General features: G+C 45.4%; 2 protein-coding genes and 1 pseudogene across 5 annotated transcripts in view; 2 read left to right on the forward strand and 1 right to left on the reverse strand.

The window, feature by feature from the left end:
* Window positions 1–10,667, forward strand: part of DNAJC16 (DnaJ heat shock protein family (Hsp40) member C16) — a 44,314-nt gene extending 33,647 nt beyond the window's left edge. For all 3 annotated transcript variants that reach the window (XM_035307827.3, XM_009000458.5, XM_002750315.7), the window contains exons 9-15: window positions 255–438; window positions 2,415–2,597; window positions 2,769–2,845; window positions 4,651–4,731; window positions 4,811–4,909; window positions 5,814–5,984; window positions 6,470–10,667. In XM_035307827.3, the coding sequence (XP_035163718.1) occupies window positions 255–438; window positions 2,415–2,597; window positions 2,769–2,845; window positions 4,651–4,731; window positions 4,811–4,909; window positions 5,814–5,984; window positions 6,470–6,869 (1,195 nt within the window). In that variant the 3' untranslated portion in view covers window positions 6,870–10,667. The remainder of the gene's footprint in view (window positions 1–254; window positions 439–2,414; window positions 2,598–2,768; window positions 2,846–4,650; window positions 4,732–4,810; window positions 4,910–5,813; window positions 5,985–6,469) is intronic.
* A 1,469-nt stretch (window positions 10,668–12,136) lies between these two features.
* AGMAT (agmatinase (putative)) lies at window positions 12,137–26,769 on the reverse strand. Of its 2 annotated transcripts, XM_035307828.3 has the most exons (7): window positions 26,461–26,769; window positions 25,284–25,486; window positions 18,265–18,313; window positions 16,711–16,906; window positions 15,563–15,742; window positions 13,419–13,503; window positions 12,137–12,424 (listed from the first exon to the last, which is right to left on the reverse strand). In XM_035307828.3, exons 1-7 carry the CDS (start codon window positions 26,730–26,732, stop codon window positions 12,351–12,353), a joined length of 1,059 nt encoding a protein of 352 aa, XP_035163719.2. In that variant the 5' UTR covers window positions 26,733–26,769; the 3' UTR covers window positions 12,137–12,350. The 2 variants fall into 2 exon arrangements, with proteins under 2 accessions (XP_035163719.2, XP_035163720.2); XM_035307829.3 differs by lacking the exon at window positions 15,563–15,742.
* Window positions 18,864–20,197, forward strand: LOC100396673 (obg-like ATPase 1 pseudogene; annotated as a pseudogene).
* Window positions 26,770–27,664: the final 895 nt, after the last annotated feature.

The raw sequence follows: 27,664 nt of genomic DNA on the forward strand, positions 1-27,664 counted from the left end.
TATGTTATATATAAAATTTAAAAATTTCTAAATGTGGTAAAGAAGTTTGGTTTGGGAAAAACATCACAGATTGGGAAAAGAAACAGTTTGTTAATGCCTTGGAAATCTTCCCTTAATAGAGATATCAGCTTTCATTGGGCACAGTGTGTTCACTTCTGTATGATGACCTCCTCTTCACCTTTATTTGCCATTATAAGTACTGGCCCTGCCATCAGGGGTTGGTTATAAAGCTTTCTCTTTTTGTTGTTGTGCAGGTACTGTGTGGTTTTACTGACTGCTGAGACTACCAAGTTGAGCAAACCCTTTGAGGCTTTCCTGTCCTTTGCCCTGGCAAACACACAAGACACAGTGAGATTCGTGCATGTCTACAGCAATCGGCAGCAGGAGTTTGCCAACACCTTACTACCAGACAGTGAGGTGTTTCAAGGGAAATCAGCGGTGAGCCACAGTCTCTCCTCATCCCTGGCTCTTCACAAGCACATGGCACTTGACTCTGTTTCCTTCTTCCTTGGGAGTGTTGAATACAGATTCTAGGAAATCTGGAACTCTGAAGGCTATTTTCAAAGTCTACTCTTTTTTTTTTCTTTTTCTTTTCTTTTTTTTTTTGAGACAGAATCTCGCTCTATTGCCAGGCTGGAGTGCAGTGGTGCAATCTCGGCTCATTGCAACTTCCATTTTCCGGTTTCAAGCCATTCTCCTGCTGCAGCCTCCCAAGTAGCTGGGACTACAGGCACGCACCACCACACCCAGCTAATTTTTTGTACTTTTAGTAGAGACGGGGTTCACCACATTGGCCAGGATGGTCTCGATCTCTTGACCTCATGATCCGCCCGCCTCGGCTTCCCAAAGTGCTGGGATTACAGGCGTGAGACACCGCGCCCGGCCTTCTTTTTCTTTTTTTTTTTTTTCTTCCGAGACAGGGTCTCACTCTGTCTCCCAGGCTGGGGGTATAGGGACGTGATCTCAGCTCACTGTTGCCTCAGCCTCCCAGTCTCAAGTGATCCTCACATCTCAGCCTCCCAAATAGCTGGGACTACAGGCATACACCACCACACCTGACTAATTTTTTGTAGAGATAGGATTTCGCCATGTTGCCCAGGTTCTCAAACTCCTGAGCTCAAGCAGTCCACCCGCCTCAGCCTCCCAAAGTGCTGGGATTACATGAGTCACCGCTCCCAGCCAAAAGCCTACTCTTAAAACAATTTTTGGCCTGGTCCTTTTACATTCTGTATGTCAGCCTTAGGCCTCCACAGAAAGCATCTTTTCTATCAGTAAATGTGAAAAAAGGTCATCAGTCCTTTTCACCAGTTTTTCACTATGGCAAGTCTGGTCTTGCAGCATTCTAGATCCTAGATTTTACAAATCTTTAGGCCACCAGTAATGTGCTCTAGAAAATTCTGCCTCTGTCTGCCTCTTTCACTTTCTCCTGGTTGATCTCCTGGCCTTTCCCCACCATTGTCATCACTCCCTACAGAAACAAGAAATTCTCCTCTGACTTTTCCATTATTTTGGCAATCATTGGAAAATCTCTCTAAAAACAAAGGTTTCCCTTAATATTAAGTCAAAGATTATAGAACAAAATCTATTGAGAAAAAAGGAGCTTTAACTTTTAACAAAAGCTTAGGAAAGTCACTATAAAAGTTGTTTCTTGGGCCAAGCATGGTAGCTCACACAACCCCAGCACTTTGGGCGGCCGAGGTGGGTGAATCACTTAAGGCTAGGAGTTCAAGACCAGCCTAATCGATATGGTGAAAACCCATCTCTACTAAAAATATAAAAATTAGCCAGTGTGATGGTGCATCCCTGTAGTCCCAGCTACTCAGGAGGCTGAGGCATGATAATTGCTTGAACCCAGGAGGCAGATGTTGCAGTGAGTCAAGATGATACCACTGCACTACAGCCTGGGTGACAGGATGAGACTGTCTGAAAAAAAAGAGTTACTTCTTTTGTAAGAAAGATTTAGGTCTGTTGCAAATATTTTAGAATCATCAATATTTGTGTTTAACTTTATTGCTGACTTCACTGGGTCCTTTTTTTCTGTCCTCCCTAAAAAACAACTGTGGTTGGGCGTGATGGCTCATGCCTATAATCCCAGCACTTGGGGAGGCCAAGGCAGGTGGATTACCTGAGGTCAGGAGTTTGAGAGCAGCCTGGCCAATATCATGTAACCCCATCTCTACTAAAAATACAAAAATTAGCTGGGCATGGTGGTGCACACCTGTAATCCCAGCAACTAGGGAGGCTGGGGCAGGAGACTTGCTTGAACCTGGGAGGCAGAGGTTGCAGTGAGCCAAGATCACGCCCTTGTACTCCAGCCTGGGAGACAAGAGTGAGACTCCATCTCAAAAAACAAACAACTGTAACTTAATCATGCTTTTGAAACTTCTGATGGTTTTTCTCTCCTTTTCTTCCAGGTGTCTGTCTTAGAAAGGCGCAACACAGCAGGAAGGGTGGTGTATAAAACCCTAGAAAACCCTTGGACTGGGAGTGAGAGTGATAAATTCATCCTCTTGGGTTATCTCGACCAGCTGCGTAAAGATCCAGCTCTTCTGTCCTCTGAAGCAGTGCTTCCCGACCTGACCGATGAACTTGCTCCTGTGAGCATCGAGGCTGAGAAGGGTGGGACGCCAGGAGGGCTCATGAGCGCACAATGCTGGTGGCAGATTTCTGCTCTGAGCAGAGGTCCAGCAGCAGCACTGTGTTGCAGGGTAGCGGGACTCTGCCTTTGGGGTTCAGTCCTGACCATCATCCATTTTCTGTCTACGTAGGTTTTTCTCCTTCGATGGCTCTACTCTGCTTCTGATTACATCTCAGACTGCTGGGATAGCATAGTTCACAACAACTGGTAGGGATATTGCTAGGTTGAATTTCTTTTTCTCTGTCAATACTGTGTCACTGTTTTTCTTTTGAAAAGAGTTCGTCAGTATTAAATTTCAACGTACACTTGATGGGGCAAGTGGAAGAACGTTTACAGTTTTTCTTTTTTTTTTTTTGAGATGGAGTTTTGCTCTTGTTGCCCAGGCTGGAGTGCAATGGCGCTCTCTCAGCTCACTGCAACCTCCGCCTCCCGGGTTCAAGCGATTCTCCTGCCTTAGCTTCCCAGGCAGCTGGGATTACAGGCTTGCACCACCGTGCCCAGCAAATTTTGTGTTTTTAGTAGACGTGGAGTTTCTCCATGTTGGTCAGGCTGGTCTCGAACTCCCGACCTCAGGTGATCTCCCTGCCTCAGCCTCCCAAAGTGCTGGGATTATAGGCCTGAGCCACCATGCCCAGCCACTTCCTTTTTTTATATTGGCTGACTGATCCTTTCTCACTGTCTGGGAAACGATCAGCCATGGCTACCATTCTGGGAAGCAGAGCCTGGGACTGTCTCTTCATCGGGGAACCTCTGGTGCCTGGCACAGGGCCTGACACACATGGAGTCCAGTGTATAGATGTAAAAGGAATGAGTGAAATAACCTGCAGAGGGAGACCCACTGCCACCCACTGATGAGCTCATGAGCTCCTGAAGGCAAAACTACATCTCATTCATGTTTGTGATTCCTGGCACCCAACACAGTGCCTAAAAAGTGGCAGGCCTTTGATGAATGTTGGTGGGTGCATAAAATTTCAGAACACCAGTCCTAGATGAAATCTTGCAAGATCAATTTTGTCTCCCTACTTCACCCTTCTGGGCTATATCTGAATTATTCTGGCCAGAAAAAAAATTAGTAAAGTTGAAATAATTCCACATTATCAGAAAATTCTTCCATATTTATACCTTAAATCCTTTATTATTCCTTATATTGTTTCCTTATGCAGAATTTATTAAGCATAGCCTTTTTTTTTTTTCTGAGATGGAGTTCTGCTCTTGTTGCTGAGGCTGGAATACAATGTGTGATCTCAGCTCACTGCAACCTCCGTCCCCCAGGTTCAAGCAATTCTCCTGCCTCAGCCTCCTGAGTAGCTGTTATTACAGGCATGCGCCACCACACCCAGCTAATTTTGTAATTTTTTTTAAGTAGAAACGGGGTTTCTCCATGTTGGTCAGGTGATCTGCCTGCTTCGGCCTCCTAAAGTGCTGGGATTACAGATGTGAGCCACTGCGCCTGGCCAAGCATAGTCTATTATACTGAGCTATAAAATCAAACTTTTAGGCCGGGCGCGGTGGCTCACGCCTATAATCCCAGCACTTTGGGAGGCTGAGGCGGGTGGATCACAAGGTCAAGAGATCAAGACCATCCTGGCCAACATGGTGAAACCCCGTCTCTACGAAAAATACAAAAGTTAGCTGGGCATGGTGGTGCACGCCTGTGGTCTCAGCTGCTCGGGAGGCTGAGGAAGGAGAATTGCTTGAACCCAGAAGGCGGAGGTTGCAGTGAGCCGAGATCGCGCCATTGCACTCCAGTCTGGGTAACAACAGCGAAACTCCATCTCAAAAAAAAAAAAAAAAAAATCAAACTTTTAGAGTAAGCTATCTGAATTAGAACACTGAGCAAACAATCTCTACCTTTCCCTCCACCGCCACCACCCACCAGGAAAAGCTCTGTTTGCCTGAAATTAGTAAGAGTTTATTGGTGTGAATAATTTCTGGTTTGGGATTTTTCTCTTTTTTTGAGCTAGAGAGAAGAAAGTTTAAGTTGAGCTAATAGTTCGCCAATTTGGTTTTAGGCGGGAAATGATGCCTCTGCTGTCCCTGATCTTCTCTGCCCTCTTCATCCTCTTTGGCACAGTCATCGTTCAGGCTTTCAGGTAAATGTCTTGTGGCTTCTCACTGCACCTCCATGCTCGCTGTTGACACTTTTTTTGTAAAACTTTTTTTTCACTTTAGTGATTCGAATGATGAGCGAGAGTCAAGCCCTCCAGATAAAGAGGAAGCCCAAGAGAAGACTGGGAAGACCGAACCAAGCTTCACCAAAGAAAACAGCAGGTTTCTCTAACAAAACACCAAACTTACCTCCCTGGCACCTACCCCCTAGATCATGTCATCTAATAACACAGCATTGGAACATACAGTGTAGAGAAGAACTCTCCTGCACCTCCTTCCATGTAAAGTGTGGATACAAGGAAAAGTCACTGTGACTTGTGTTTACTAAGAGCCTCTAGGTGTTTAGATGCCTTAGATTTCATAAGGCAGAAGGAAAGAATCATGTCAGGCAAGTGGTAGATGAGCCAGAATCAGGACGTGGTTTGTCCCTGTAACTGTCAATGAACATGACCAGTCTTGAGTGCACACACATATCCAGCAGTGAGAGGCCAGGGTCTCTGAGATGAAGAACACAGACTGAGCGATAGTTTTCTTCATTCTGTCCTAGAGCAACTTCTGCACCTGAAAAGCAGCATCAAGCTGGGCACAGTGGCTCATACCTGTAATCCCAACACTACGAGGCCAAGGTGGGAGGATTGCTTGAGCCCAGGATTCGAGACTAGCTTAGGCAACATGAGACCCTCTCTCTGCACAAAATATATAAAATTAGCTGAATGTGGTGGCAGACACCTGTGGTCCCACTATTAGGGAGGCTGAGGTGAGAGGATCACTTGAGCCCAGGAGTTCAAGGCTGCAGTGAACCATGATCATGCTGCCACACTCAAGCCTGGACAACAGAGTAAGACCGTGTCTCAAAAAGAAAAAGAAAAGCAGCACACAAAGGCTGTTTGTAGGTCAGGGATTAGCAAGTTAGGCCATCCCCATCCTACCAATGTGTTAGGCTCAAAATAGTGAATAACATACCTAGTCTGGTTAGAACGTAGCATTTTCTTTCACTTGTTCCTTTTCAAAGTAATGGCTTTCCCCTATCCTGACAGCATCTTAACTCCTCAATATTTCTCCACAGCAAGGTTCCCAAAAAAGGCTTTGTGGAGGTAACTGAACTCACAGATGTAACATACACCAGTAACTTGGTACGCCTGAGGCCAGGCCACATGAATGTGGTCCTCATCCTGTCGAATTCTACCAAGACCAGCCTACTACAGAAATTTGCTTTGGAGGTCTACACATTTACTGGGTAAGCATGTGGGGGGCGGGGGGGGCAGGTGCACTGAAATTGCACACTTTTCTCTTTGGTCTTATGGGGCTTTATTTGTGTGACAAGATGCTGGCTGTGACCTTTCCAATCAGACATCTGAGCCACTGAGACAGGGCCCTCTTTTCCCACTTCACTTCGTGTTCTGTTGATTCTGGACAGAAGAGCTTGAACTCAGTGTTATTCTCTGAGCGCTTTCAGCAAACTGACTGTTCTCTAGCTCTGGTGTGTTTTCCAGAAGACCAATGCAAGTTCCACCGAGCAAGGGATGGGGGAATGGGTGATTGAAGTTGTCGCAGCTGCTGGAGAGGCACTGGCTCCCTCAGAGAGCCTTCGTTTCTCTGTGTTGAGGCCCCACCCGACACAAAGCGTTTTCCTATGATTTTAAGTTTCACTGGGGTATTTATTTTCTCAGCAATTAAATGTGTCAGGAAATACCCTGAGTCCTCATTCTCTTCTTCCTACAGGAGCAGCTGCCTACACTTCTCCTTCCTGAGTCTAGATAAACACAGAGAATGGTTAGAATACTTATTAGAATTTGCTCAAGATGCAGCCCCGATCCCAAACCAATATGATAAGCATTTCATGGAACGTGACTACACTGGTTATGTACTGGCCCTGAATGGCCACAAGAAATACTTCTGCCTCTTCAAGCCCCAAAAAACAGTCGAAGAGGAGGAAGCCATGGGGTCATGCAGCGATCTTGACTCTTCCCTCCACCTGGGTGAATCTCGAGGGAAACCTTCCTGTGGTCTTGGATCCAGGCCCATCAAAGGAAAGTTGAGCAAGCTCTCCTTGTGGATGGAACGCCTGCTGGAGGGCTCCTTACAGAGATTTTATATCCCATCATGGCCTGAACTAGACTGAGAAGATTTTCAAAAGGGATTTGAACTCTTCAGACTTTTTAACATGCCCCTGTGAACAGGTATTTTTAGGACTCAAACTACCATAATGAACAGAGTATAGATTTTAGATTGCTCTTCTAGAACCATGGCTAGAAGAATCTTTCCTTTGTCCTATTCTAACCTAGGAATGAAAAACACCACAAGTTTGAATTCCCTAGATGAAAATCTTTTCCTCTGGGTTTTATTTTTCCTCACTGAATGCCACACCATTGAAAATAGTCTGCTCATCCCCTCTTCTTTCTCATCCCGGTCCCGTGCTCATCCCACCCTCTGTCCTGTGTCTTGGAGAAACACAGGGCTCCACCCTGCAAACGGCATCTGGTGGACCCTCCTGAGCCTGTCGTGCAGGCTGGGTCATTGGCCCCTTCCCCAGCCCCAGCCCAGCTATGCTGCTGCCATGGCGCATGCTCTTAACCCTGAACAAACCATAGCAGCTTCTAGCCCCGCATCTGGAAAGAGACCCCTTTGCAAGCAATCTCACATTTACTGGTTGTTCTGGGAGTAATTGGCTAAAGGTATATTTTGGGGGTATCCCCCCAACAACAGTTTGTTGGCCAGGATTGAAAAGGAAAGGAGTGAGCGGGCATTCTGCATGTGAGTTCTCATGAAAAGGAAAGGGAGGCTGGGCAGTGGCTGAAGCAATGCAGCTTTGAGACATGCAGTGAGCATCGCCTCTGCCGCCCCAGCGCTCCTGGTGGCCAGGGGAGTGTCTGCACAGCAAGAAGTACTGTGATGACTTTGAGCCGTTGACATATATGCTTTCAGATGCCTTTCTGCCTCTTAGCGATTTCAGGGTATGGATATTAGGAGCCATAACTTGTAATCCTGTTCTCTGAACGTAGAGATAAGCTGCTATAAAGCCAGTAGATGTTAAACTGAAGAGAAATTATTCCCACCTGCTATGAGTCAGGCTCAAGGAACCTCTTCACTCTAATAGCGTCTCTTTAGTAAAATACCAGACATGTCTTTGTATCAAGGAACTTCAAATTTCTCAACAATTGCATTTTGAACACTGTTACCCCAAAAGTGCTGTGTCTTCAAGTCATCTTTTGTAGCAAGTGAGCCAAGACTTATTCTAGACTCCCATTTTGCAGAAGGCTTACTTTCCACTTCTGGCCTGTATTTTGATGTCTCATCTTCATTGTTTTCACTCTTAACTTACAGCTGTTTCATGAGTAATGGGGTCAGATTGGCAGTCAGCACCTGAGCATGCTGAGCTGCAGTGTTTAGTGGTCCCCAGGCTGGCTCATACCAGCCGGTTAGAGAGCATACCCTTTATTTTTCGGGGCAGAACCACCAGTGGTTCTGAGTTTGAGTTTGGACAGTTACAAAGAGTGGTCCATTCAAATGTCAAAGCAAGTTGTTTTTGGTGGCTTTGTGAAGGGTGAAAATCAGTGATGGGACATTTACTAAGTTAGGGTTCCTTTAAGCCACTTGGATCCTGAATAATTTAAATCTTGAGCTACATTGGTAAGTAATAAATTATTTAAGGCTAGGAATTCCTATAGGTTTCATGGAGTCCATAGCTTTATTAAAAAAGAAATCACTGCCAGGCTTCATTCTCCTATATGATCCTCTAAAAATGAACACTTCCTCTGAATGCTGTATCTCTTTTTTTTTTTTTTTGGGGGGGGACGGAGTCTTGCTCTGTTGCCAGGCTGGAGTGCAGTGGTGCGATCTCTGCTCACTCCACCTCCCAGATTCAAGTCATTATCCTGCCTCAGCCTCCTGAGTAGCTGGGATTACAGGTGCCCACCATCACGTCCCACTAATTTTTATATTTTTAGTAGAGACAAGGTTTCACCATGTTGGCCAGGATGGTCTCGATCCCTTGACCTCGTGATCTGCCCACGTCGGTCTCCCAAAGTGCTAGGATTACCAGTGTGAGCCACCACACCTGGCCTGAATGCTGTATCTCATGGCACCTGGGTCAAATAGAAATGGTTAAGGAATTCATTTGGCTCCTTGATATATCAGTCCTCAAAATTACTTTCTGGGTCTTTTATGGCCAGGTTGCTTATATAAGTAGTGTTTTGGTTTGGTGGCAGGCTTTAATTTTTAATTTCTGGTACTAATGAAATTCCTGACTTTAATTTCTGAAAACCAAAAACTCTATTTATTTATTTATTTAAACGGAGATGAGGTCTTGCTATGTTGCCCTGGCTGGTCTCAAACTCCTGGCCTCAAGCAGTCCTTCCACTTTGGCCTCCCAGATGGCTGGGATTATCAACAGGAGCCACCATGCCAGATTTATACATTTTTGAGAATTTTTATTAAAATAAAAAGACCTTCAGACAGCTGCACCTTCCATTTGCACTAGGAAAGGAAAGTAGTAGTGGGATTGGCAATGTGTCTGGCAGATGTTTCATCCCAAAAATTCTTCTACAGATCCGTTTAGAGCTGGTGCCCTATGAGGCCATTAGGGAGTTTTTATTATCAATTGAACTTTACCCTTGACCATGCAAGGCTTTCCTCCTGAATGCTTCCATGAATTTTTTTACTTTTGTGTCAAATGTATAAGCCATTGTCATGCTCAGCCTGTGCCACCATTGCTCTGTCTGATGTCTGAGGTATGTAATCATACAAGACCCGGTTTTGGTTCTAACACTCTGGTCTTTGAATATCAACACTGATGTTTTTAGAGATGGGTTCTTCTGGTTGATACAGACTATGCATCACATTTAGCAAACGGGGTGAAACGGCCTAAGACAGGTCTTTGCAGAATACATGCCACTTTCAAAAAAGAAAAAAAAATTATTGCTCAGGTGTTTGTTGCACAATTTTTGTCTAACACTGAGGTTATCAGCTCCAACTAAAGAACATTTCAGTGGGGGAAGCTGCCCTAACTTCCATTAGGGGCTGTGGTCTCACTGCCATCACTTATTAGCCGTGAGAATTTGGTTGTAGTTTGCAAGTAGATTGGTTTCTTCCTCATTTGCAGCCTATTGATAATTGTTCCCTTTTATTTATTAACGTCCCAATCAATTTGCAGCTGCCATCATTACATAAATATTTTTCTATTACAAAAAGAAGTATAATCTGACTTTTTTTTAGTGATTTCCTTTGTTTGGGAATAGAGATTGGAAGCACATACTCAGACCTTTTTTGATTAAGTAGAATCCTTTCTTTCTTTCTTTTGAGATTCAGTCTCACTCTGTTGCCCAGGCTGGAGTGCAGTGGCACGATCTCGACTCACCACAACCTCTGCCTCCTGGGTTCAAGTGATTCTCCTGCCTCAGCCTCCTGAGTAGCTGGGACTACAGGTCCATGCTACCACGCCCAGCTAATTTTTGTATTTTTAGTAGAGATAGGGTTTTACCATGTTGGTCAAGCTGGTCTCAAACTCCTGACCTCATGATCCACCTTCCCAAAGTGCTGGGACTACAGGCATGAGCCACCATGCCCGGCCTTAAATAGAATTATTTAAAAGCTGATGCCAAACATCTCTACAGATGAACTGTAGTTCCCATCCACATGTCTGACATTGTCCCTTAAAAACAAACTCAGTGTGGCAGCTGCTGAATCTGTTCAGTCTGTCAAGGAGGATGATTATACTTGGGAGAGATCTGAAAAGAAGGTGAATATTTTGCACTTTTGATACTCTTAGGAACAAATAACTTATTGGCAAATTGTTTCTTTTTTATGTTTTGGGTGTTTTTTTGTTTTTTGACTTTTTTTGTATTGTGAACAGGCACTGAAGCTGATATTATTTTAAGATTACAGAATGGAAAAAGAAATAAACTATTTTAATGTGTGATAATTATGGGGCAGCCCTTACATTGCAAGATGATGATTTGATCATGGACACATTATCAACAATATTGAATTTGCATGTACTCAACATATGCTTAAGATCAGCACAGCTTAACTGCAGATTTCAGGAATCGCTGTCACAGAGGGTACAGCAACTTGAAGAGTAGATACTACAAAATTGAGTCTTACAGGAAGTGAGTTAGCATAAGTAACATTAAGAGCCCAGCTGATGTTTTCTTGTTTTGTTTTGGGGGAGGAGGGCATTTATTTATTTATTTTTATTTCTTTAGTGTAGACAGTGTTGCACCATGTTGGCCAGGCTGGTCTCAAACTCCTAACCTCAGGTGATCTACCCACCTAGGCCTCCCAAAGTGTTGGGATTACAGGTGTGAGCCACTGCGTTTTTTTTTTTTTAGAGATGGAGTCTCGCTGTGTCACCCAGGCTGGAGTACAATGGTGCAATCTCTGCTCACTGCAACCTCCACCTCCCAGGTTCAAGCAATTCTCCTGCCTCAGCTTCCTGTGTAGCTGGGATTACAGGCTCACGCCACCATGCCCGGCTAATTTTTGTATTTTTAGTAGAGCCAGGTGTTCACCATGTTGTCTAGGCTGGTCTTGAACTCCTGGCTTCTGCCTTGGCCTCCCAAAGTGCTGGGATTACAAGTGTGAGCCACCATGTCCAGCCTTATGTTTTCCAGTTTAGAAGGCATTTTGTGTACCCTTCCAGGCTTCTGAGCAAGAAGTTTATTAGGCTCTCTGTGTTCTTTAATACTTTTTACTTATGTTCACAGTGGTCCTAAAGCCAAGATGCAGCCCTAAGCTCCTCATAGAAGGAGTTGGGTTTCTTTTGCTTTTTTTTGTTTTTTGAGATGAAGCCTTGCTCTGTTACCCAGGCTGGAGTAGTGTGACCTCAGCTCACTGCAACATCCGAGCTGTATTTTAAAGGAAGATACTCAATACTCTAGGAAGTAGATCATCAAAAACATTTAAAAAGGAAGAAAGATACTATAGAAATATGGAATGCTTATACAGTATTCATAAGGTTGTTTTGTTTTTTGTTTTTTGTTTTTGAGACGGAGTTTCGCTCTTGTTACCCAGGCTGGAGTGCAATGGTGGGAGCTCGGCTCACTGCAACCTCCGCCTCCTGGGTTCAGGCAATTCTGCCCCAGCCTCCTGAGTAGCTGGGAATTACAGGCACGCGCCACCATGCACAGCTAATTTTTTGTATTTTTAGTAGAGACGGGGTTTCACCATGTTGACCAGGATGGTCTTCATCTCTTGACCTCGTGATCCACCCGCCTCCACCTCCCAAAGTGCTGGGTCATAAGGTTTTTTTAAATGTCATGTTTCTAATACTTAGATAACCTTGAATGTAATTCTCCATCTCTTCCCCTTTATCCTCCATCTTTTTTTTTCTTTATTTTGTTTTTGTTATTTCCTTCCATCTTTCATCAAAGGGAAAAAAAATCAAAGCAGTACAAGTACTCTTTTTTTTTTAATTAATCCAAATTCCTTAGAAGTGTTGCTGTTTGGGTGAGAATTCTACTGAATATCCCATTTCACAGCCAGCAATGACACTTTCAGCAGAAAGTTTTCTTGGCATAAACTCATTAGTTCTCAGACTGCTTACTCATAAGTTCTTGAGAACTTGTCAGCGATGCAATCTGTTTTGTCTTGAAGAGCACAAGATTCAGACGGTTGTCACTTTGGGGAGAGCACACAGCATCTCAAACAGCAGGTTAGCTGCCAGCAGGGCCGTGTTCCCTATGAAGAAGTAAAACCTGACATGAATACCCTGCAGACCACCCCCTGAACCAAGCCTTGGAACCCCTCAGCTTTCTTCCCCTGTGCCTCCTTTTCCAGAGTCCTGTCTGTGCCTCCCTTAGGGAGCCACCAGCTGTGAACATGCTTGCCCGGGCTCTCTGCCTCCATCAGGCATCATTTGGAAATCCTATTTTAAAATTCAGAAAGTTCTTGGTTTATTCTGAGAACAGATTTTTCCCAAAGGAGAACCTATACTAATGATGTGTACTGTATTTATTATCCACCCTCTGAGGTCAATAGACATAACTCCATAAGCTTGTTTACATTAAAATTATTGGGATGGCATCTCCTTTGAAGATCTTAACATATGTTAATGTTTATCAAGCAGGAACTTAGCTGCTTAAATCACCCTGTCACTAGACTGCAGACTGCTTGCTTTCTCCTCTGCTGATTGGTGGGCAAGCTAATGATCCTTAGCTACCTCCCAGGGGTTTTGTTAGGGTGAATGAGCTCATGTTTGTAAGTGTGCAGCAATAGATATGTTTTCTTCGCTGTTGGACATGCTCAGCCAGTTCCCTGAGTCATGTAAGGGGACTCATCCATTTTCTTTTTTGTTGTTTTTGTTTTTTTTTTGAGATGGACTCTCGCTCTGTCGCCCAGGCTAGAGTGCAGTATTGTGGTCTCAGCTCACTGCAACCTCCTCCTCTTGGGTTCAAGCGATTCTCCTGCCTCAGCCACCCAAGTAGCTGGAATTACAGGTGTGTGCCACCACACCTGGCTAATTTTTACATTTTCAGTAGGGATGGGATTCACCATATTGGCCAGACCAGTCTTGAACTCCTGACCTCAGGTGATCTGCCTGCCTCGGCCTCCCAAAGTGCTGGGATTACAGACATGAGCCACTGTGCCCCAGCCCCATTTTCTGCTTACTAACTAGCTTCCTATAATTTAAGCTAGCAGCTGCCCATGGATCACCGTCTTCTTGCTTACTCACCAGAAAGATCATATGGTGGTGAAACTTCTACAAGGTCACAGCCCACCACGTTCAGGCCTTGACAACCCCGGATGATCTCCAGAGCCTATTCAAGATCAAGACTGAGTTGTCCACGGTGGCAATCATTTACAATGAAAAGCACCCAGTAGAGCTTTTCCCAGCCTATGCCACCCTTTGGCTTGGAATTTGCTTCCCCTCGATAAACATTTATGGACTGCCAGGCACACTGACAGGCCTCCCAGAGACACAGATTACTACACACTCCCTGCTCCTGAGGGCTGCATGGTGTGGTGATGGAGACAAGGAAACCAATTGTTTCAATGTCGTGCACTAAGGGCTTCAAGAAAAGCAAGCCCAGAATGGTAGCAGCACAGGTAAGAGCCTGGAGCGGTGGATAAGGCTTCCCCACAGTGGAAATACTTAGTTCAAGGGATAAGCCAGGCAGAGGAAAAAAACGCAGGCAAAGGCACCAAGCTGGGAAAAGTTCAGGTAGTGAGTTGTGGCCAGAAGACTGAATAAGTGAGGGAGACTGGGAACAGAGTGACCTTGTCTAAAAGGGTTTCCATCCTGCAGGTGAAAAGCCCAGAAGGTTGCTAAGCAGAAGGATGAGGAAAGTGTTTCAGAAATTCCTCGTGGGAACAGAGAATGGTTACAACCATTTCAAGAGAGACAGTTAAGATCTTAGAGGATGTAAGGTACTCGATGAGGTTTAAGCAGTTTCATTCATTTTACTTGCAAGTATCTTTGAGTGCCTACTAATTGTATGTATCAGGCACTGTCCTGGGCTTCAAGGACAACGTAGGGAACAATACATAGGTCCTGGCCTCCTGGAGCTTCTGGTCATAACCATTCTGCCTCCATGCATTTACTTGCAGCACACATTATTGGAGCTTTATTTGGGTGTTTCTAAGTTTTAAGCTACCTTGGTAAGTAGTGGCACCATCACATGCACTTCTTTTTTTTTTTTTTTTTTTTTTGAGACAGGGTTTCTGTCACCCAGGCTGTAGTGCAGTGGCGTGATCATGGCTTACGGAAGCCTTGACCCCCCTGGGCTCAACTGATCCTCCTGCCACAGCCTCCCTAGTGGCTGGGAATACAGGTGTGCATTAGCACACCAGACTAATTTTTTTATTACTATTTTTAGTAAAGATAGGATCTCACTATGTTGCCCAGGCTGGTCTCAAACTCCTGGGCTCAAGCGATCCATCCACCTCAGCCTCTCAAAGTGCTGGGGATACTACTGCATGAGCCACTGCATCTGGCCCATTGTACGCACTTTTATTTAAATTGAATCCTCAAAAGGTAAGTTTAGTGGGTTTTTTGTTGTTTTTTGGGTTTTGTTGGGGTTTTTTTTTTTTTTTTTGAGACTAAGTTTCCCTCTTGTCGCCCCAGATTGGAGTGCAATGGCATGATCTCAGCTCACCTCAACCTCAGCCTCCTGGGTAGCTGGGATTACAGGCATGTACCACCATGCCTGGCTAATTTTGTATTTTTAGTAGAGACGGAGTTTTCTCCATGTTGGTCAGGCTGGTCTAAAACTCCTGACCTCAAGTAATCCGCCTGCCTCAGCCTCCCCGAGTGATGGGATTACAGGCATGAGCCACGGCGCCCTGCCAAGTTCAGCGTTCTTAAGAGGGGATACTATAGACCAGGCGCAGTGGCTCACACCTGTAATACCAGCACTTTGGGAAGTCGAGGCAGGCAGATCACGAGGCCGGGAGTTTGAGACCAGCCTTGCCAACATGGTGAAGCTGCATCTCTACTAAAAATACAAAAGTTAGCCAGGTGTGGGGGTGGGCACCTGTAATCCCAGCTACTTGGGAGGCTGAGGCAGGAGAATCACTTGAAACCAGAAGGTGGAGGTTGCAGTGAGCCAAGATCGTGCCACTGCACTCCAGCCTTGGCAAAAGAGTAAGACTCCATCTCAAAAAAAAGAAAAAAAATTTTATATATATATATATATATATATATACACACACACACACACACACAGACGTGTGTGTGTGTGTGTGTGTGTGTGTGTGTGTGTGTGCGTAGAGAGAGAGAGATCTTAACCTGATTTCTAAAGATTCGCTTCAAGTCCCAGGAAAATGGATGTTAAGTATCCCCACCCCCAGGAATCTTCACTGGAGGAGTCTCCTTACCTGACTAGGGGTGAGACCAGCAATTTCAGGCGTCCCTGTCCCTGGGGCATAGGCAGGATCCAGGGCATCAATATCAAAGCTGATATAAATGGGTTTGCCTCCCATCTGCTGCCTGACTTCCCCCATCAGAGGAACCAGCGACTTCATCCAGCAATCTTCAGCCAGGACCACCCGGAAGCCCTGCAGAGACGGACTGAGGCTTCTGCCTGGCAGCATTTACAGGGCGTTTCCTGTTTGCCAGCCCCAAGCTCAGCTCTATCACACTTGACCCTCCACCTCCATGAGGAGGGTACTATCACCCTCATTTTACAGGTGAGGAAGGGCAGGACAATGACTGGTAAGGAAGCAGGGTCAAAGCTGACCTCTGGAGTAGGGATCAGAGAGAAGCTTTGCTAAAGCCATAGTGGGAAACTCAGCAGCTCACACTAGCACCTTCTGAACTGCTTTGTCCAGAAGACTGGCCTTGGCACACTCTAGAAGCAAGGGATTTGGGTTTTTCCCCTTGGGGTCTTGTCATACGCGTCTACATGAGAGCCATTCTGCCTAGAAGGTATGAGGACCAGAACTAAGAAGGTGACAATTCATCTTGGGTCCAGACCTCCTCCCCTCTTCTTTTTTTTGTAGATGGAGTCTCACTCTGTTGCCCAGGCTGGAGTGCAATGGTGCGATCTCGCCTCCCAGGTTCAGGTGATTCTCCTGCCTCAGTCTCCCGAGTAGCTGGGATTACAGGTGCACGCCACCACACTGGGCTAATTTTTGCATTTTTAGTAAAGACAGGGTTTCACCATGTTGGCTAGTCTGGTCTTGAACTCCTGACCTCAGGTGATTCACCCACCTAGGCCTCCCAAAGTGCTGGGATTACACGCATGAGCCACCATGCCCGGCCTCCTCCCTCTTTTCTAAGCCAGCACCGTCTGAGGGGTTGGTGGGTTTCTGCTTGTCTCCCCACCCCAGCAATAGACTTCCTGTGCCCCGTAAGTCAGCCCCCTCACCCTGTTCTCCCTGTGGCCCTGATGACGCAAACTCAGCCTCTTGTCCCTGCTTTCTGACTTGGTTAGTAAAGCCCCTGCTGAATCCCTGGTTGCCAAGTGAGCAAAGGGAGAGGAAGGCATTTTGGGGGCAGGGTTGGGGGACATTCGGTCTTTCACCTGGCTCCGATTGTATCTGTAGGGATCCAAGGTCATGGAAGAGCCCCGGATGCCAATCTGCACCACCCGCTTACAGTCCAGGAGACCCTCCTCCACACACCGGCGGAAGGGCGTCCCGTGGTAGAGTTTCTCTCCTAGGGCCTTGTCGGCCGTGTCCGTGTGTGCGTCCACATGCAGCAGCCCCACAGGGCCATGCCTGATGACAACAGGGCAGCTCAGAGGCCAACCCTCCCTGTAGGGCCCTAGCACAGCCGCCCTTCAGGCCACCAAACTTGGTCACAGTTCACAGCCACAAAGGAGGGGAGACCTGGCATCAGTTTTCTTTTTTTTTGAGACGGAGTCTCGCTTTGTTGCCCAGGCTGGAGTGCAGTGGCTTGATCTCAGCTCACTGCAACCTCCATCTCCCGGGTTCAAGCAATTCTACTGCCTCAGCCTCCCAAGCAGCTGGGACTACAGGCAAGTGCCACCATGCCCGCAGAATCTTTTTGTATTTTTAGTAGAGACGGGGTTTCACCATGTTAGCCAGGCTGGTCTCGATTTCCTGACCTTGTGATCCACCCACCTCAGCCTCCAAAAGTGCTGGAATGACAGGTGTGAGCCACCAGCACCCACCCCCCACCCCGCCCCGCATCGGTCTTCTGCCTTGCAATCGGTTTCTTTCTTCCTGATACCACTTAGCATCTCAGAGGAACAATAAACTCACAGAAGTCAGGCAGGAAATCCGACATGTTTTGGCTGCCACCCACACCTATCTCCCAGAATTTGCTTCATTTAGAGACAGGATTAGAATCAAGGGTGGTGGCACAGGTGAGCTTGGCTGAAGGCTTAACTAAACCAAGCCACCCTTTCTCCAAGCCAGCACTCTCTCCATAACCTCCATCAGCCCCTGCCAGCCACCCAAAATAAACATCTGATCCAAATCCGTGAGAAATAAATGCAGCTTCGAGCAAAGACCTGCACCCACCCACCTCCAACCAGAATGCCACCCACATGTGCTTCTGTAGACACATTCCGGAGCTGCCACCCTCCACCCCGGCCCTTCTGTCTCTTTCTCAAACTAAATTAGCCAAAGCCGGTCAATGCCCGGTAGACTTCCACAACTGGCAAATCACTCTTTTGACTGTCTGGGAAAGGTGCCCTTTCAGGAGGAAACAAGGGCCTCTCAGCAGGCTCCACCGTTGTGCCTGTCAGTGTTTGGCCATTGAAACAAAATAGAAACTGACATTAACTGGGGTTGTATATCTCACTAGGGGCTCAACTTCCAAAAACAGAGGCGAGTTGAAAATGCTGAGCACACATACGAGGACAGATCTAGGGCAAGGGAGGGTGGGCAGAAGTGTTAATAATAAATTGTCTTGGCTTCTAGCTGGTGACTGACAGAGACACCTGGAGCTCAACCTTAATTTTGATCCCCAGAACCAGCTCATTTGGGAATTTCTTATCATCCCCCATAACCTGAGCCAGCAGCAGTCACCTAACGCCACCTAAGAGCAAACAGCATTCCCTAACTTCTGGCTTTTGAAATCTTGCTGGGCCAAGCCATTTGGGACTTACTTTTTTGCCATTGCTTGCAATATGGGATATGTGATTGTGTGATCTCCACCTGCAAAGAGGAATAAGAAGAAAACGTCTGGAAAGTGAATAAGAGGATGACACAGAGTAATTTTTTTTTTTTTTTTTTTTGAGATGTAGTTTCATTCTTGTTGCTCAGGCTGTGAGTTTCAGTGAGCTGAGATTACACCATTGTACTCCATCCTGGGCAACAAGAGCGAAACTGCCATCTCAAAAAAAAAAAAAAAAAAAATATGCCATACATGATGCTGGGCATGTGCAGTTCAATGGTGTGATCTTTGCTCACTGCAACCTTCGCCTCCCAGGTTCAAGCGATTCTTCTGCCTCAGGTTCCCAAATAGCTGGGATTACAGGTGTTTGCCACCACACCTGGGTAATTTTTGTATTTTTAGTAGAGACGGGGTTGGTCAGACAGGTCTCAAACTCCTGATCTCAAGTGATCCACTCGCCTCATCCTCCCAAAGTGTTGGGATTACAGGCATGAGCCACCACACCCAGCTAAATAATCTTAAAATAACCCAATTTTCACCCTTTTAGACTAAGGAGCTATAACCACAACTACAATAAGATTTATTTTTTTGATCGCCCAGGCCGAGCACGATGCCCCCCAAGAAGGGAGGTGATGGAATTAAACCACCCCCAATCATTGGAAGATTTGGAACCTCACTGAAAATTGGTATTGTTGGATTGCCAAATGTTGGGAAATCTACTTTCTTCAATGTATTAACCAATAGTCAGGCTTCAGCAGAAAACTTCCCATTCTGCACTATTGATCCTAATGAGAGCAGAGTACCTGTGCCAGATGAAAGATTTGACTTTCTTTGTCAGTACCACAAACCAGCAAGCAAAATTCCTGCCTTTCTAAATGTAGTGGATATTGCTGGCCTTGTGAAAGGAGCTCACAATGGGCAGGGCCTGGGGAATGCTTTTTTATCTCATATTAGGTGCCTGTGATGGCATCTTTCACCTAACACGTGCTTTTGAAGATGATGATATCACGCATGTTGAAGGAAGTGTAGATCCTATTCGAGATATAGAAACAATACATGAAGAGCTTCAGCTTAAAGATGAGGAAATGATTGGGCCCATTATAGATAAACTAGAAAAGGTGGCTGTGAGAGGAGGAGATAAAAAACTAAAACCTGAATATGATATAATGTGCAAAGTAAAATCCTGGGTTATAGATCAAAAGAAACCTGTTTGCTTCTATCATGATTGGAATGACAAAGAGATTGAAGTGTTGAATAAACACTTATTTTTGACTTCCAAACCAATGGTCTACTTGGTTAATCTTTCTGAAAAAGACTACATTCGAAAGAAAAACAAATGGTTGATAAAAATTAAAGAGTGGGTGGACAAGTATGACCCAGGCGCCTTGGTCATTCCTTTTAGTGGGGCCTTGGAACTCAAGTTGCAAGAATTGAGTGCTGAGAAGAGACAGAAGTATCTGGAAGCGAACATGACACAAAGTGCTTTGCCAAAGATCATTAAGGCTGGATTTGCAGCACTCCAGCTAGAATACTTTTTCACTGCAGGCCCAGATGAAGTGCGTGCATGGACCATCAGGAAAGGGACTAAGGCTCCTCAGGCTGCAGGAAAGATCCACACAGATTTTGAAAAGGGATTCATTATGGCTGAAGTAATGAAATATGAAGATTTTAAAGAGGAAGGTTCTGAAAATGCAGTCAAGGCTGCTGGAAAATACAGACAACAAGGCAGAAATTATATTGTTGAAGATGGAGATATTATCTTCTTCAAATTTAACACACCTCAACAACCGAAGAAGAAATAAAATTTAGTTATTGCTCAGATAAACATACAACTTCCAAAAGGCATATGATTTTTTTGAAATTAAAATTTCTGAAAACCGATGGGACAAATAAAGTTGGGGAGATGGGAATCTTTAACAAACAAACAATTTTTATTTGTTTTAACATTAAAATACTGTGTACCTCCAGTGAAATGCAAGTTCACTAAATGTGAACAGCTTTGCTTTTCACGTGATTAAGACCCTACTCCAAATTGTAGAAGCTTTTCAGGAACCATATTACTCTCATGATACTTCATTAATCTCCATCATGTATGCCAAGCCTGACACATTTGACAGTGAGGACAATGTGGCTTGCTCCTTTTTGAATCTACAGATAATGCATGTTTTACAGTACTCCAGATGTCTACACTCAATAAAACATTTGACAAAACCAAAAAAAAAAAAAAAAAAGATTTATTTTTTTGAGATGGAGTTTCGCTCTTATTGCCCATGCTGGAGTGAAATGGTGTGACCTAGGCTCACCGCAACCTCCGCCTCCTGGGTTCAAGCAATTCTCCTGCCTCGGGCTCCTGACATGCACCACCACGCCTGGCTAATTTTTTATTTTTAGTAGAGATGGAGGTTTCTCCATGTTAGTCAGGCTTGTCTTGAACTCCTAACCTCAGGTGATCTGCCCGCCTCAGCCTTCCAAAGTACTGGGATTACAGGCGTGAGCCACCGTGCCCGGCCAATAAGATTTTACTGAATGGTGGGATGCTTAATGAGTCTGGGAGGTCAAGTCTGCAGTAAGCTGTGATCGTGACCCTGCATTCCAGCCTAGCTGACAGAGCAAGACACTGTCTCAAAAAAATAAATAGCTTGAACCTAGGAGTCTGAGACCAGCCTGGGCAACATGGCAAGACCCTGTCTCTAAAAAATAAAAATAGGCCAGACACAATGGCGTGCACCTGTAATCCCACATTTTGGGAGGCTAAGACAAACAGATCACCTGAGCCCAGGAATTCAAGGTCTGCCTGGGCAACACAGTAAGACTCAGTCTCCGCAAAAACTAAAAACATGAGCCGGGCATGGTGGCAAATGCCTGTAGACCCAGCTACTCAGGAGGCTGGAGTGGGAGGATCACATGAGCCCAGGGAGGGCAAGGTTGCAGCAAGCCATGACTGTGCCATTGCACTCCAGCCTTGGTGACAGAGTGAGACCCTGTCTCAAAAACAAATAAAAGAGGAAATTAGACAAATTAAGAAGTACTCTAGATAAATGCCTTTTCAGAGTATTATAGGAAAATGCCTCGAATAGCTCTGTTCAATAGAACCTTCTATGATGATGGGAATGTTCTATCTGTACTGGACCATATGGTAGCCACTAGCCACGTGTGAGACACGTGACATACACGTAGCTAAGATGACTAAGAAACTGAATATTTTAATTAATTTGAATTTAGCCACATGTGGCTAGTGGCTACCATATGGGCCAGACCTAGGAAAGTATTCTTTCTGATAATAACAATAGCTAACATTTATTGAAGCTTAAGATATGCCATGCATAGGCCGGGCACAGAGGCTCATGCCTGTAATCCCAGCACTTTGGGAGGCCGAGGCAGGTGGATCACCTGAGGTCAGGAGTTCGAGACCAGCCTGGCCAACATGATGAAACCCCGTCTCTACTAAAAATACAAAGATTAGCCAGGCATGATGGCATGCATCTGTAATCCCAGCTATTTGGGATACTGAGGCAATAGAATCACTTGAACCCGGGAGGCAGAAGTTTCAGTGAGCTGAGATTACACCATTGTACTCCATCCTGGGCAACAAGAGCGAAACTGCCATCTCAAAAAAAAAAAAAAAAGATATGCCATACATGATGCTGGGCATGTGCAGTTTCATTATATGCCCCTCACACCATGCAGTGAAGTAGGTGTTATTACGATCATTCCCGTGCTACAAGTGAGGGCGTGAAGCATCAAGCAAGGTATACAGCAACACTGCTAGGGAGAAATGCAGCTGAGACTTCAAACCACACCATCCAGAAACCACACTCTTCCCACTATGCCATGCAAGCTAGGCTCTCTCATTTGGCAAAAATAATTTTCGATATTTAGGTAAAGGTCCCTGTCATTTTAAGTATTTGTGAACAAGAGAAAAAGTGAGAGTGGGTGGAGGGTGAGGATAAGGGGAAAGCTGCCGTATAGGTCGATGTAGACCCTGAGCAGGACAGAAATACCCTCTTCGCAGTTCTCCTGGAAGATAAAGTCATTAGAAACATCCTCTTGGCTGGGCGCGGTGGCTCACGCCTGTAATCCCAACACTTTGAAAGGCCAAGGTAGGTGGATCACCTCATGTCAGGAGTTTGAGACCAGCCTGGCCAATATGGTGAAACCCTGTCTCTACTAAAAATAAAAAATTAGCTGGACATGGTGGTGGACACCTGTAATCCCAGCTACTCAGGAGGCTGAGGCAGGAGAATCACTTGAACCTGGGAGGCGGAGGTTGCAGAGAGACAAGATCGTGCCATTGCACTCCAGCCTTAGTGACAAGAGCAAAACTCCGTCTCAAAAAAAAAAAAAAGAATGAAAGAAACATCATCTTGGAAATCATTGGAAAGACCCTACTGGCCGCCTTCCTGGGGCTGGAATCAAGGGCTGGGATGAGCTGGGGGAGACACTTCCAGTGTACAAGATGTAAAGTGTGCCAAAAAACTTAGTAATCAAGGTAGATACTATTTTTTTCTTTGAGACGAAGTCTTGCTCTATTGCCCAAGCTGAAATGCGATGGCACAATCTCAGCTCACTGCAACCTCCACCTCCTGGGTTCAAGTCATTCTCCCTCCTCAGCCTCCTGAGTAGCTGGGAGTACAGGTGCACACCACCATGCCTGGCTTTTTTTTTTTTTTGGTGGAGATGGGGTTTTGCCATGTTGGCCAGTCTGTTCTTGAACTCCTAACCTCAAGTGATCCACCCTCCTCAGCCTCCCAAAATACTGGAATTACAGGCATGAGCCACCGTGCCCAGCAGGTAAATATTATTTTAATGTAGAATTTTTGGAAATCAAAAATCAATGCCTCATGCCTGTAATCCCAGTACTTTGGGAGGCTGAGGTGGTCAGATCACTTGAAGTCAGGAGTTCAAGACCAGTCTGGCCAACAGAGCAAAAACCTGGCTCTACAAAAAATACAAAAATGGAAAAGGACTGTGTTCCATTATTTGAAGTAGGCTTCAGAAGGTAGATGATAAGAAACTTCTGGGAATTAAAAGAACTTGTTCTAACCCAATGTAAAGAAACTAAGAACTTTGAAAAAGGGTTTGACGAAATGCTGAAAAGAATAGATAATATAGAGAGGAATATAAATGAACTAATGGAGTTGAAAAATACAACACGAGAACTTAGTGAAATATGCACAAGTTTAAATAGCAGAATGGATCAAGCAGAAGAAAGGATATTAGAGGTCGAAGAACAACTTAATGAAATAAAACGACAAGACAAGAATAGAGAAAAAAGGATGAAAAGGAATGAGCAAAGTCTCCAAGAAATATGGGACTATGTGAAAAGACCCAATCTACGTTTGATTGGTGTACCTGAATGTGATGGAGAGAATGAATCCAAGCTGGAAAATACTTTTCAGGATATTATCCAGGAAAATTTTCCCAATCTAGCAAAGCAGGACACTATTCAACCCCAGGTAATACAGAGAACACCACAAAGATATTCCTCAAGAAGAGCAACCCCAAGGCACATAATCGTTAGATTCACCAGGATCGAAACGAAGGAGAAAATACTAAGCGCAGCCAGAGAGAAAGGCCAGGTTACCCATAAAGGGAAGCCTATTAGACTTACAGCAGATCTCTCAGTGGAAACCCTACAAGCCAGAAGAGTGGGGGCCAATATTCAGCATACTTAAAGAACAGAACTTTCAGCCTAGAATCTCATATACTGCCAAACTAAGCTTCACAATTGAAGGAAAAATAAAATCTTTTATGAACAAGCAAGTACTCAGAGATTTTATTACCACCAGGCCTTACAAGAACTTCTGAAAGAAGCATTATACATAGAAGGGAACAACCAGTATGAGCCTTTCTAAAAATATACCAAAAAGTAAAGAGCATCAACATAAAGAAGAATTTACATCAACGAATGGATAAAATAGCCAGTTAACATCAAATGGCAGTAACCCTAAATTTAAATCAACTAAATCCCCCAATCAAAAGATACAGCCAAAACCTAATGGTATATCCAAAGATACACAAAGACTCAAAACAAAGGGTTGGAGAAAAATTTACCAACCAAATGGAGAGCAAAAATAAATAAATAAACAAAAAGCAGGAGTTGCAATTCTCACATTTGATAAAATAGATTTCAAAGCAACAAAGATACAGTGGTAAAAGGATCAATGCAACAATAAGAGATCTTAATACCCAGATACATAAGACCCATAATGAGATGTAGACTCAACGAGACAGAAAATTAATAAGGATATCCAGGACTTCAACTCAGATCCGGAACAAGTAAACTCAATAAATATTTATAGAGTTCTCCATTTTAAATACACAAAATATTGATCGGCCATTATTAATACCCATTTTTAGAATGAAGCAATATTCCTGTTCTCTCTCCCTTTTTCTTCCTCTTTCTTCCTCTCCTTCTCTCCTTTTTTTACTTTTCAACATCCTAGTTCCTCGCCTCTATTCAATACATTCCTCTGAACACCTAATTCCTTGTGATTTTCCCGTCCCACTGAAACCTCCAATCCATTAAAAAAAAAAAAAAGAAAACCTCTTTACAGTGGGAGAAAAATTAGAATTACTTAAATAAATGTACAGGGAGTCATTCTAAATCTCCAGAGGATTCTATAAGGTCGGTAGTAAAAAAAAAAAAAAATACAAAAATTAGCCAGGCATGGTGGAGGGTGCCTCTAATCCCAGCTGCTTAGGAGGCTGAGGCAGGAGACTCAATTGAACCCATGAAGTGGAGATTGCACCACTGCACTCCAACCTGGGTAACAGTCTCAGTCTCTCTCTCTCTCTCTCTCTCTCTCTCTCACACACACACACACACACACACACACACAACACGAAATATCCTCTCCCCAGAGATTAAAATAAATGAATTGCAATGCTCTCTTTCCTACGGTCTCCATATTATCAGTGGCTTGCCCAGGAGAAGTAGCTGTACTCAAGCCCCTGATAAATAAACCCTGAGTACAGGGAACCACTTTCTCGCTTGCAGACTGACATTACCCAAGGTCAGGGGAATACAGCCAGCTGCTACAATTTTCTCATAGGCCTCTTGAATTCGCCGGCAGCTGTCCTGAAGGTTGTAAAGATTGACATTCACATCGCCAAGGTCTGCAACCATGAGGGACTGGAAGGGGAGGGCCCCCGTGCTAGGATTGACCGTCCGAAGCATCACTGATTCTTCCCGGATGCGGCGAGGTCCAAATCTGCCGAAGGAAGAATTGTCCTGTCAGTCATCTGCGGAGACTTTAGGCTTTACTTAGGCCAGGGCTTCTCAGCCTCAGCCATTTGGGACCAGATGATTCCATGTTGCAATATTGCATAATGGAATTTTTAGCAGCATCACTGACCTGTAACCCACTAGATGCCAGTAGCTCCCTTCCTCCAAGGCATAACAACCAAAAATGCCTTCAGATATTGCCAAATGTCCCCTGAGTGCAAAACCACCCCGCTTGAGAATCACTGACCTACGCTATATGTGGAAGGGACTAAGTAAGTGTACTAAATGGCATTAACCAATTTCATGACCTCCCTGAGGCTCAGTTTCCTAATCTGTAAAATATTTACCTTGCACTGTAGTAAGAATTAAACGAGGTAATCTATGCAAAGCACCTTGCACTTAGGAGACATTTAATAGGTGCTAGCTTTCATAATTCAGATCAGTACAGTCAGATATCATGTTGCTGAGCTGAATCAGAAATTGTTGATGCTCAATAATTAGGAAAATGGATTTTGCTTCCTCCAACTTGATCCTAGGAAAATTGCCTTCATTTGAGCATTTTTGAGTCAAGTGACATCCCTCAGGATGTCATCTGGGGAAGGGGCAGCCAGTTTCTGCTCTCAAATGCAATGTCACCTGCCACTGTAAGCTGGGGAGAGGAGAGGAATCCAGTCGCCATCCCAGCAAGGACCCAGGATGGGGACACGGAGAAGGTTCAGGCTCTAGAATCTCTTCCTGACCAATGATGACACGATGTGGAAGGCCGTCCCCATGTCGGGCCCTGGGGGGTTGCTTGTTGTGGGTCCAGGGAACTCAACCATCTCCAACCCTAAAGGGCATTTTGGAGCCAACTTCCAACCGACCCGGAGCCAGCAGGGGCGCCTGTCCCGGTGCTTTCCAGACCGGCGGCCATCAAGCGGTCCCTCCACGTGTCCCCGGTCCAGGACCTTCAGGCCTTACCTCGCCCCGGGCCGGTTGGAGGTCCCAGTATCCAGGGGCACCCCGATGAAGGCAGCGTCCAGCCCCTCGGGGTAGGTCTGCACCGGCAGGCGCATCATGGAGCAGACGCCCACCGGCCGGGCCACGAACTCGGAGCTCGGGGGCTGGTTCCGCGGCGCGTCAGAAGCCTGGCGGATCTGGCGATGCCCTGGGTGGCAGAGTCCCGCGGCAGGACGTGCAAACACGCCGGGCTTCGGGTCCCGGGCGCAGCGGGACGCCAGCAGCCGCAGCATTGCCGCGCGCTGGCCCGAACTCGCCGACCAAACCACTAGAGAGGCCGCCGCGGATCTGGTTGGTCCAGAGGCGAGGCGAGTGTGCACGTGCCGTGCAGGAGCCAGAGCCTGAGCCGGCTCAAAGGTCAGGGGCGCCCTGGGAACAAGGCGGGGGAAGGGCCCCGGGACCAGCCGTGCTCTCTCCTCAACCTCTCTGGACTTCAGCCTCTGGCCTCTGATAAATAGAGTCAGGCTGGAGGTGCCTACTGGCCAGCACTGTGCCAGGGGTGTCTGCATCCTGCTCCCCACTGTGGCCTTCAGCAGCCTCTTCTCCCATTCAGAGTAATTTTGTTTGTTTTTATAGAGACAGGGTCTTATTATATTGCCCAGGCTTGTCTCCAACTTGTAGACTCAAGTGATCCTCCCACTTTGGCCTCCCAAAGTGCTGGGATTACAGGCGTGAGCCACAGCAGCCAGCCAAGAATAATATTTTTAAAGTCAGAAAGATATGAAGGAAAAACAATCTTTCTTTAAGAAAAATAAAATAGGAAATGCTTTTTTTTTTTTTTTTTGAGATGGAGTCTTGCTTGGTCGCCAAGCTGGACTGGAGTGCACTGGCATGATCTCTGCTCACTGCAACCTCTGCCTTAGCCTTCCGAGTAGCTGTGACTACAGGCATGAGCCAGCACACCTGGCCAGTTAAGTCTTTTTAAATAACTGTGTTTTTAAAAAAGCATTTAGACGCAAGCTGTAGAGAAGGTCACAGTGGCAGAGAGCCCATTACATCCTCTTTATTTCTAAGGGGAAAGAGAAACCCATGGAGAAAGAAAAAAGTGATTCGTAATGGAATTATGTGAGCCATTTAGCAGTATTACTGATATTTTTGTGATCTCTAGATGTTGAGATTGAATGGAAAAGGCCCACATTTGCATTAGGCTGTAACCGCTACACAA

Source organism: Callithrix jacchus, chromosome 7 (genome assembly GCF_049354715.1).
Source record: "Callithrix jacchus isolate 240 chromosome 7, calJac240_pri, whole genome shotgun sequence".
In the NCBI taxonomy this organism is placed as follows: Eukaryota; Metazoa; Chordata; class Mammalia; order Primates; family Cebidae; genus Callithrix; species Callithrix jacchus.